At 45.4% G+C, this 12,001-nt stretch overlaps 1 protein-coding gene across 1 annotated transcript in view; it reads left to right on the plus strand.

Annotated features, from left to right (window-relative positions):
- The window catches only part of dnm1l (dynamin 1-like), a 46,837-nt gene that overhangs the window by 24,935 nt on the left and 9,901 nt on the right, over window positions 1-12,001 (plus strand). Inside the window, exons 15-17 of the mRNA XM_084335394.1 lie at window positions 769-909; window positions 4,212-4,321; window positions 5,045-5,204. Coding sequence (XP_084191520.1) covers window positions 769-909; window positions 4,212-4,321; window positions 5,045-5,204 — 411 coding nt within the window. The remainder of the gene's footprint in view (window positions 1-768; window positions 910-4,211; window positions 4,322-5,044; window positions 5,205-12,001) is intronic.

A 12,001-nucleotide genomic window follows, 5' to 3' on the forward strand; every position in this document is an offset into this window, starting at 1 on the left:
TCATTTTGAAAATCAAATCGGTTCTTCTCAGGCGAGGACATTTAGTCATGAGAACTCTCAGAAAACCTATCCCTCGCATAGCTCTCATTTACTCGCTGCATTGCAACTTTGCGTGTGGGAAGAATGAAGCTTTGATTATTTTCTGATAATTACTACTGAAGCTTTGAAGAGGGAAAAAAAGGTAAATCGGACAGCCTTAGCCCCATGAGTCCCACAAATATAACCCCAACCCTACTTCAGAATGACCTTTGACCTAGGATTATAAGAGGATGGGTCAGTGTTGTCATTGTTCATCAATGTGGCTGTCATAGTGATTGCTTCCCCTTCACTACTGGGAGGAAAATCAAGTTGTAAGAAGTCTCCCAGTTCTGAATAACTTCCGTGAGAACATTGGAGCTGTGACCCTTCCTCCTCTTATAATTGACCAAACCTCAAACCCTTTAGAGAGATGGGTCAATTCTCGCCCTGGATCCCCTGTCACTGCATTACCCTGCTCACCCCACCCCCTGCATGCATGGTTCCATATCAGAAGGAATTGCTTCTTCTCACACTGAAGTCACAGAAGGCCTGCAGCACGCCACTCTTAACTCAGTTTTCTTTGTAAAATGTGTGAATTAACCAAAGTACTACACATCATTATTGTGCCATTTATTTTTGTGTATATGTAATAGAGAAACATCCATGCATTATGTCCAGTGCGTGTCTTTACATAACATGACCAGGATATTTGATGGGAATCCTACCTCCCCCTTACCCCCCTTTTGTTAGGCAGGAGCAGGTGCTGGTTCTTCCGGTGAGCAGGGAGAGGGCGGGACAGGGACCTGGAGGGGCATGCTGAAGAAAGAGGACGGCATGCCTGTAGACAAGTTCCACGGCTCCCACGGCCACGCCGTCAACCTACTCGATGTGGTGGGTACCCTGCATGTGTATACCATGTTAATGGCCAGACACAGCTCCAGTCCCGTCATGGGAGGATTTTGTAAGGACCTTGGTTCCCAAAGTGGGGTTGCAAGGACCCTCTTGTAAGGGTTTGAGGGGGTCCCCACCGAAATTAAGAATAGTTCGTTTTTTTTCTTTTTATTTAATTCACTACAAATTTTGCACAACGAGAGAATCCACTGTTTTCTCCCCACCTACAATATAGACACTTGGGGAATTCTGTACTAAACAACAAACAAATCTCATAACATTAATGTGTATCTATTTGGTACGGAAGCGTATTGTTGCCACACCAGAAAAAAAAAATCCGTATCACGTTATAACATAAAGGTTTCACGTTATAACGTGATAACTTCTTGTTTTATGTTAATGTTGTATTAATTAAAAAAAAATCCGTATCACGTTATAACATAAAGGTTTCACGTTATAACGTGATAACTTCTTGTTTTATGTTATGTTGTTTTATGTTTTATGTTAAAACAAGAAGTTATCACGTTATAACGTGAAACCTTTATGTTATAACGTGATACGGATATTTTTTTTCTGGTGTGGCAACAATACGCTTCCGTACCAAATAGATACACATTAATGTTATGAGATTTGTTTGGATTATGTTAAAACAAGAAGTTATCACGTTATAACGTGAAACCTTTATGTTATAACGTGATACAGATTTGATTTTTTCTGGTGTGGCAGCAATACGCTTCCGTAATTTGGGACTCTGGGGTCCTAATCATTAAAATCCTTGGGAACTACTGACTTAAAGGGGACATGTACTGCTATTCCTAGCACTATTTGGGCAACTTTACACAATTCCTGTTAGTCTATTGAAGACATCTGTAAGGTTTTTTTTTTTTTTTTTAAATGCATTGTTTTATATTTCTAATCAAGTACTCAACCATCATTTTCCAGCTTCAAGATTTCAGGCTGTTATGGCCTGGCTCCGCCCATAAGCACTTTGAGTGACAGTCAGCCCACAGAGAGAGAGAGAGAGAGAGAGAGAGAGAGAGCACTTCTGCACACACTCCAGAGGGAGGGGGGTGGGACCCGCCGCGCGGCAGCTTGTGGGCCTCCCTTCCTCCCCTCTCCCGTGTGCCGCGCAGCAGGTCCCCCCCCCCCCCCAAGTGCTCCCTCTCTCTCCCGCTCTCCCTCCAGAGCGCACGCAGAGGCGTCGGGCCCCACTCCGCCTCGCAGCATGATGAAGTGGCTTCCACTCGCTGTCTAGTCTAGGTAGAATGGGGGCGGGCATTAGCTCCAACCACAGAGCCAATCGCATCACTGTGCGCTACCCAGCGTCCGAATGACGTGACTCAGTCGTTCAAATCAAAATGGCCTGATTTACTGGAGGAGGAAAGGGGCTGAGCTGAATCAGAGCAATCCGCCAATATGGTATTTAGACACTAAAACACATTGATACGAACTCCTATTACTATAATACAATGCTAGAGACTGAAAAATGACATTTATAGTACATGTCACCTTTCTGACTTTACCTAGGTGCAAATCCAGAGCCTGCAGGATAATGAAAGACCCTCACCACCCCAATAACAGCCTGTTTCAGCTGCTGAGGTCAGGCAGACGCCTGCGAACCCCAGCTACTAGGACAGAGCGGCTTAGGCTCAGCTTCTTCCCCCAGGCCATCAGAGCCATGAACAATGAACATTGAGTGCTCAGAACATTGAACTATCCACACACAAGCACACATGAACACACACACGACACGCACGCTGTGCACGCTCACACACGAGCAGCCACTTAACACTTTAACATGAGCGGGTACACACTCATGTCGCACACACGCACACTTATGGCCAAAGGAAAGGACACTTTAAATTAGAATAACAGGAACAGTGTATTGCACTACCAAAGCTAACTAGCATGTCCCAGATGCTCTGTAAATAACTATGTACAGATACCGAGATGTCACTCCATGTTACCTGTTACCTGTTTACTGCACAATGTTGTTTTTTCATTTTTGATTCTATTATATGTGTATCACTGTATTGCACATCGTTGCGGGCAAGACCACCCGCATTTCATTGTATACCTGTATGCCGTGACAATTAAAACTCTTGACTTTACTTGACTTGACTTATATCGGCAGCAGCAATTTGATTGGTTCCTGAGTTTTAAATGCCGTTTGAACCATGCCCCTTGCACACACCCCCTAATGCCCCGCCCAAATTTTACATATAGACCACTTCCGGTATTCTGAAATCATGGGAGAGAGAGCGGGGGGAGAAAATTAATGAATTAATGAGAGCCTTGACATTAAGTGGTTGTAGCTACAGCTGTGGGGGTGCTGGAGACATGATCCAATATACTTTTATACGCCTGAGTCTCCTGAACACGAAGAGACCAATCCCAAGTCGATCTGCACTTTCTCGGCCAAGCTATAGTCACCTACTCCCGAACTCTGCATGCGCAGATTGCCCACAGAGTCTAAATTCATCAATCTGCGCATGCAGAGTTCGGGAGTAGGTGCGAAAAAGTGACTAGGTCGGCCGAGAAAGTGCCGATCGACTTGGGATTGGTCGCTCTGTGTTCAGGAGACTCGGGCGTATAAAAGTCTATTGGATCATGTCTCCAGCACCCCCACAGCCGTAGCTACAACCACTTAATGTCTCATCCACATTCATTAATTTTCTCCCCCCACTCTCTCCTCCATGAGCTCAATGTAAGTGCAGTGGTCTGTTACAATGCCCTGCCGTGTCGTGACCCCTTTCCAACCATCTCTTGGCGGGAGCCAGCGTCGTGTCACAGGGCTATGTGATTCCCAGCTAGCGCTAGGGATGGGTACCGAATTCGGTACTTTTGAGGTACCGAACCGAAACACGTCGGTACTACCGAGTATCGAATCAAGTGAGAAACCGAAAAAAAAATTAAAAAGAAATTAAAAAAAATATTTATTAATTTTCTTTTACTTTTTTTACTTTTTTTTTTAACTTTTTTCTTTTCATGTCAACGTTCACACGCACAATATATGCTTACCTAGGATTTGACTTGATTCAACAACAAAGCAGTCGGAGCAATGACAAGCCGAAAACTGTCGAAATTGTAGTTATTTGAAGTTTGGATTTTTTTTTTACGACTAAAAACTGTAAATTAAATTTCTTGAGACTAAAGGACCGAAAAAAGGTACCGTTGGGTACCGGTATCGATTCAAATGTGAAAGGTACCCATCCCTAGCTAGCGCAGTAAACCATGTTGTTGCATACCTCTGAGGTTTGACCTGTCCACTGATGGATTTGTCATCCTTGTTGTATCCTCAGCCTGTCCCCGTCGCCAGGAAGCTGTCTGCTCGGGAGCAGAGGGACTGTGAGGTCATCGAGAGGCTCATCAAGTCCTACTTCCTCATTGTGCGGAAAAATATCCAGGACAGGTACACGTCTGCCCTAGCCTACGCCCAAAACCTGATCACAATATACTTTCTCATATCCGCTCTGCCAATGGACCTGTCTCAAACCCTGCCCTCTTTTCTTGATCCTCCAATCACAACTGTCGCTTACCTCGGACAAACCAAGTTTGTCCGAGGTAAGCGACAGCTGTGATTGGAGGATCAAGAAAAGGGGCAGGGTTTGAGACAGGTCCATTGACCATATTCACAAGAGCAAAATGGCCGCTGTGTGAATATAGTCAATGGGGTGACATTATTTCCCTTGTTCCAATACAGATGAGGTTGTTCTCAAATAATTTTTGTTGAATGCAATGTCTTTGGGGGGGGGGGGGGCCAAACAAAAAACACTGCTACCCTGCTTAACAATTTCTTTACTATTGGTTTCAGTGGAGTGGGATAAATGGTATAAATGCCGTTTCAAAGACCTTTTTAACTCCCAACAAAACATATCTGGGGGAATCACTGTAAGACAACATAATTGTTTACTACAATAACTACAATAAGAGTTATCACAATAACTCTTTAATTTCATCACAATATGATTCCATTAAGAAAAATTATAATAATATTGTTTTTGCCCCAATCTGGCTTATTCTCTTTTACATGACCACCAGTCTTGTGATTCCTGTAAGATATGAACACACGATTTGTGACATTTGATTAGTCTCACCCTCTTTTCCTGTGCATCCCTCTCTCTTCCGTCTCCAGCGTACCGAAGGCGGTGATGCACTTCCTGGTGAACCACGTGAAGGACTGCATGCAGAGTGAGCTGGTGGGACAGCTGTACAAGACGGGCCTGCTGGACGACCTGCTGACTGAGTCGGAGGACATGGCCCAGAGGCGCAATGAGGCTGCAGACATGCTCAAGGTAAAAGACGGTAGTGTTAGTGGAGGCACCAGTATAGTTCAATCAATCAAACCTTTATTTATTCAAGGTAACAGACGGTAGTGTTAGTGGAGGCACCAGTATAGTTCAATCAATCAAACCTTTATTTATTCAAGGTAACAGACTGTAGTGTTAGTGGAGGCACCAGTATAGTTCAATCAATCAAACCTTTATTTATTCAAGGTAACAGACGGTAGTGTTTGTGGAGGCACCAGTATAGTTCAATCAATCAAACCGTTATTTATTCAAGGTAGGGCTGGGCGATATGGCCAAAAACGTTATCGCGATAAAATTATAAAATTATTTTCATATAACTCGATATCGATAATTATCGTCGATATAATGTCTGTCAAGTTTAGCCGATGGACAGGCTATTAATAGACTTGTTTTGCTGCTGCGAATGTCTCGAGAGTCGAGTTGATGTCGTCATCAGTCCGCGCACGTTAGCAGTTAGCCAGAGCAAGCGGAGTATCTCATGACAATGTACTAAATATGACCCTAAAATACTCTGTTCCGCCCCAATACATTGCAACAACGTCCACCGTATACCCCACACTACTATAACAGTTACCCTCAGAATTCAAAACACACACCAACTCGGCAGGTAAACTGTAAAATAGCGCCGTGCAAGCTAATTATCCTAGCCAGCCTCGTTTCATTCCATGACAATGTACTAAATATGACCATAAAATACTCTGTTCCGCCCCAATACATTGCAACGACGTCCACCGTATACCCCACACTACTATAACAGTTACCCTCAGAATTCAAAACACACACCAACTCGGCAGGTAAACTATAAAATAGCGCCGTGCAAGCTAATTATCCTAGCCAGCCTGTTGACTACTGGAGTCCTAGATTCCGGGTCTCCTTCCGCTGTCGGCCATCTCCTTCACTGATTGGTTGTTAGTGCGTGTGCTCATATCCAAGCTTGGAAAATCGATATATCGAAACTTTGCGACCACGTTTCATGTTTATTTCGAGGAAATAATTTATCGCGATAGTTATCGTTATCGTTTTATCGCCCAGCCCTAATTCAAGGTAACAGACGGTAGTGTTAGTGGATGCACCAATGTAGTTCAATCAATCAACCCTTTATTTATTCAAGGTAACAGACGTTAGTGTTAGTGGATGCACCAATATAGTTACATACAGATATCTTACCCACACGTTTCTTACCCACACGTATTGGGTGACAATTTTTTTTTTAAATTGAGATATGATGTGGTGGTTAGTGAACCTAGCCCATGGACTGCATTTATATACTCCAAAGCGCTTTACAACTTATGCCTCACATTCATTACTATTACCGGTACATTATTATTCGCTAAAGACTCACATATGCATGCGGACACACAAACAAGAGAGGGAGAATGGCTTATAGCAGATTTAATGGTTTTAGAATACTTCAGTTAATGAAGTGAAATATTTATCATCAACTAACTATCCAGTTCGTTTTTATAGTGTAACGTTTTGGCTACTTGAAATGATTGAATGTACAGAGAGAGGGGGAGAGGGTAGGGAGAGAGAGAGGTTCTTGGGCTCAGCAGCCCCTCCCATTCCTCACTGTTTGAGATGAAGCGCTGATCATAACTATCAACTAACTATCTTGCTCAAATTAAACTAACTTTGCCAAAAGCATTGCTCCGCTATGAGCAGAGGATTAGTTTAACAGTTTTTTGACCAGCTTAGTTGACATTAGCAGCTAATGTTAGTTTAGGTCATTGAACTGTCCGCTTGTAGGATACATGCACATGTGCTCCGAGTCCTAAATCATTTTCCCGGTTTGCACACATCTATTTTAGTTGCAAATGCGAGGGTCTTAAACCTTGTTCACTAACTGTTTGTATAGGCACTAGGGCTGTCCCCGACTAAGGATTTGGATAGTCGACTATGATTGGCCAAAATTTGACGTTTGTAAAAAGGAAAGAAAAAGAAAAAAGTATAATAATATTATTATTATTATATATTTTTTTATCATTCCATTTGGGCTGTGGGGGGTGCTTAATGTCTGAAGGAGTCCACTGAAGGCTTCTTGTCCTCTGCAAAAGCATGCAATTGGTCCACTGATGGATACATCTTGATATTTGTCTAGTCTAGTGTGTTCATTAGATGGGTGAAATCCTCTTTCAGTGCCTCTGTGCCTGTTTTCGTAGGCAGTTAGCCTCTGGTATGCGTGCCATTAGCGTTAGAGGCCTCTTTTCTTTTGGAAAGAATGATAAAAAAAAATAAAAATTAATTTGTTTGTTTTTTATAAGGCCTTTCCACTGCTTGCTTTTTGTTATAAGGATAGCCACTGGAAAATGACTTGGCTAGCGGTGTCTGTGTTGTGGTTTTTAATTTACCTTCTGTGGAGTGACTGCTTGTGTCTGCCCACATCGGGCAACAACTCTTGCTCGACATTGCTTGCAGATAATAGTTTTCTGCTCAAGGACTTTTTAAACCCAAACCATGTCCAGATGATGGTCGGCCAGCTTTGCGGAATAATACGTAAAATAGTTGTTAACACTTTCAGTGCCAAAAAAGACATACCGGTATTACATTTTTGGATCGTTTGATCTTTTACTTTGATCCTAGCTCTACAGACTTGCTGGGAGCAATCTGCAACATTTTGGCACGTCCCCACACATTATAACTGCAATGCTGATCGACTATCACCAGGTGTATCGTCCGTGTTTGAACTGCAATGGCTTGGGGTTGATAGTAACCTCGTTCCCAGTTTTATCTCCTCTGTGAGATAAAGACTGGTAAAGCACTACGATCGAAAGTGTGAATTTCCGGCGGTGTATGTACTTCCCCTGGAAGCGGCCTCCGAACGGACCAAACTTTTCCCGAATCCTGTCGGCAAACAAGCTAGAACGTCCCGGTCATGTAGTCAATTCTTCAGGCAAAGCCGCTGTAGTGGCTTAAACGAGGAAATATTGTGCACTTCACACGTTTCTATAATTGTTTTGTCGAAACCGGAAAGCCTGTAGCCGGTACTTCCTGTACTTCCGTTTTCACACTATAGGAGGCATAGCTTTACCAGCCTAGGTTGATAGTCAGTCTCACTTTAATTTCTCCTTGGTTAGTGGCCCCTCCTCCTGCTGGAACAGAAATTCACATTGCTCGCCTCGGAATTCCGTTGCATAAGTGTAACTGAGGGGTACAATTCCCTGACTGTATTGATAAGTATGGTATCATTAAACCACTACCGCTTTATGTACTTTAATTACTGGCCATACAGTACATGATATATAAATATGATGAACACTTCCCACAATGAATCGGTTCCACACAAAGGTGTAATCAAGTATTTATTGCAGCAAAAGGTACATAATATACTTCTCTGTATTTTACTTTGGATGCGCTTATAAGGCAAAGGAATGTGCGTAGGCAAATCAATAATGAATGTCCATTCTCTGGTTACGCAGGAGGTAATTATACAACCTGAATCTTAGGGAATTATATCTATGGTACACTAGTAATATATAGCGGGAGATACTGGAAGGGTCCCCCCGGTTGTAAGCCAGCAGGGGTAGAGGATCTGTCGGTAGTAGAGAGTCTGGTCAACGATGACTAAGGAGACTCCAAGTACAGGAGACGGTGCAATAGCCTCTTGATCCACAGACGAATACAGCTGTTCTCCGTAGACTGTAGCTCCACAGTGAAGAAAGCTAGCCGGCCTCAGGCTCTCTGAGGCGCAGACTCGACTTGGCTCCTCACAGGGTAAATCCCACACGTGTAGGCGTCGGCGATTCTCCGCTCCATAAATCACAGGACCAAAACAAATATAATCCAGCCGCAAAGGGCTATGTAGTCGTCGGGTAGATTAATCCAGTGTACATGTCCACACGGTTCTCGTCTAGGTCTCCTCGGGTGAAAGCGCCATGAAAGCAGCCCAGCCTGGATAAGCACTCTAGCTGGTACGAGGAAGCGTTGGTGATGCTGGTCACTGTAGAACTTTAGCCGCACGATACACTATACACAAATAGACTATTACTGACTTAATAGAAATATGTCGCACTCGACGGTATAGCGCCAAACTCTGACAATTCAGTTATTAATTCGCACGCGGTCTCAATGCTCTATTTGGGGCCAAACAGGCCATACTTCACCGCACGGAGTATCGTGGGTGAGGCTTCAACTTATTGGGTAACTCTACTTCTGTATTCACCTGCGCCATATTTATATGCACGGCGAACAATCTAGTGCCAACCTCATTTCTGTCTCGTATTCCTGAGCAAGGCCGGGCATGTACAGACATGTCTTGACGGTGGCTTTGAACCTGACTCTGGAGGCACGGCTCTGGCGCCTGTGGACCGCTGTCCAATAGGAGAATGAAATATTATGGTCTGTACTAGGCTAAAGGGACATTCCGTGTATATGTACAAGGAATATACAAGGGATATCATACGATATACAAATACTATGCAATATATATCAATCAATAAATATATATATTCGGTTTAATCTGATCCTTTGTAACAGCCGCCTCCTAATTAGTCCCACCTAATTAGCTAAGCAGAGACAGATTAACCGCACTGTCCACTACTCAATGTCTGTTGTGAGGGGTCGGGCAGTTCACAAAGTCATGGGGTCATGGTGGTCATCGATAGTATCGGGGAGCCTTGGCAGTTCTATTAGCCTCGCCACGGGTTGGGTGTAGATCCGTCCTTGGACGAGCACTTCGGCTGCTCGGACCTTTCCGTCGGCACCGGTGATCACTTTGCTTACGCGGCCAGCCGGCCACATAGCTCGGGGTAGTGACTGGTCGATAATCATGACGACTGTTCCTTCTGTCAAATTGTCTCTCTCTTTCACCCATTTCTGGCGGGTCTGTAGAGACGGTAGATAGTGGAGTAGGAAGCTGTTCCAAAACTTGTCAGCCAATACTTGACTGTACCTCCACATTCTTCGGCCGTTCGCTTCTTCAGGCCTGTACATTGTCTGTGGTAGCGCGGGGTCCAGCCGCCCCATCAAGAGTGTGTTGGGGGTGACTGGGTCGACATCTGCTACATCACTTGAGACGTAACCGAGGGGCTTTGAGTTCAATACTCCCTCGATCTCCGTGAGGACTGTCATTAGGACTTCTTCCGCCACGGTCTGGGCCCCAAGCACGGCGTACAGGGCTGTCTTTATTGAACGTACTTCTCGTTCCCAAGTTCCACCGAAGTGAGGTGCGTTCGGGGGATTAAACTGGAAGTCAATCTGGGATGGAGCGAGGTGGGTCTTAAGTTCTGGGCCCATAGCTTGGAAGCTCTCTCTCAGCTCTCTTTCTCCGCCTTTGAAGTTTGTCCCGTGATCAGACAATAATATAGACGGTTTGCCTTTCCGCGATGTGAATCTTCGGAAGGCCATAAGGAATGAGTCTGTGCTCATGGTTGGAAGGAGTTCTATATGCATCGCTCGGGTGGTCATGCATTTGAATACAATACCCCACCGCTTCTCGGTTCCTCTTCCTTTCTTTATATACAGCGGGCCGAAACAGTCCATACCGGTGGAGTGAAAAGGCTTGTCGCCGAGTCGGAGGCGACAGGGAGGTAGGTCAGCCATCCGGGGTATACTGGGCTGCGCTCGCCACTTACGACAGTCTAGACAGGTTCGCTGGAAGCGCCGCACTGCTTCTCTCCCTTGCAGTATCCAATAACGACGTCTGATCTCCGCGAAGACTCTCTCTGCCCCGGCGTGATGCACATCCTCGTCGTATTTCTTTATGATCAGCTCTGTGACCTTGTGTCGGCTGTTTAAGACTATCGGGTACTTGACGTCATCCGGTAAGTCTGGAGCTCTCCGCAGACGACCACCCACTCTGATGAGACCATGGGCGTCGCTCTCGGGGGCTAGGTGGAGCAGTCTGCTGTCTGATGGGACGGGCTTTGCTCCCTGTAGACAGTCTAGCTCATCGGGGAACGAGTCTCTCTGGGCTCGTTGTAGTAGAAGAAGTTCTGCTTCTTCGTAGTCAGCTGCTGTAATGTCAGTAGTGAGCTGAACCTCTGGGTGGTGCCACAGGAATGTCTTTAGCTGCGCACTCTCTAGGGTGAGGCAATCGTCTATGTCGGGGTCTGTGGAGACGAGTGTGTTCAATCCACAGAACATAGATTTCTTGTTTTCGGCCTCTTTACTCGCTTCCCGTGGGGTGGGTGTAGGCCACTCTTCTTCCGGGAGCTTGAGGAACTCTGGCCCGTCACTGTATAGGTTGTGACGGGTGAGGTCATCCAGGGACATTCCCCGGGTGATGACGTCAGCTGGGTTGTGTTTTGTGTCCACATACCTCCAGCTTGCTACTTCTGTTAAATCTTGAATCTCTGTGACTCTGACTCCCACGAAGACCTTGTATCTGCACGAATCAGACCGGATCCATGTGAGTACTGTCGTGGAGTCTGACCACAAGATTGTTCTTTGCACCGGAATGGTGAGTTCACGTTGGATTAACGTGGCGAGTTGCGCTCCTGTTAGGGCTGCGCAGAGCTCTAGACGCGGGATAGATTGTTGCTTTCGTGGGGCTATTCTTGAGCGAGCCAGGATGAAAGCAGTATGTATTTCTCCTCCCTCCTCTCGGGCACGCAAGTAGGCCACCGAACCGTAGGCTACTTCGGAGGTGTCGCTGAAGACGTGCAGGTCCATCTGGCACGTCTCCGGCCTCACTGTGGGTGGGAAGTAGCTGCGGCGTATGTTGACACTTGGGAGTGAGCTGAGTTCCGTCTCCCACTCTCTCCATGTGGATGCAAGGTGTTCGGGTATGGGGTCGTCCCAGCCCTGGTCCTTGTCCCATAACGCTCTTACAATCATCTTTGCCC

Source organism: Notolepis coatsorum (genome assembly GCF_963971535.1).
Source record: "Notolepis coatsorum genome assembly, chromosome: 18".
Classification (NCBI taxonomy): domain Eukaryota; kingdom Metazoa; phylum Chordata; class Actinopteri; order Aulopiformes; family Paralepididae; genus Notolepis; species Notolepis coatsorum.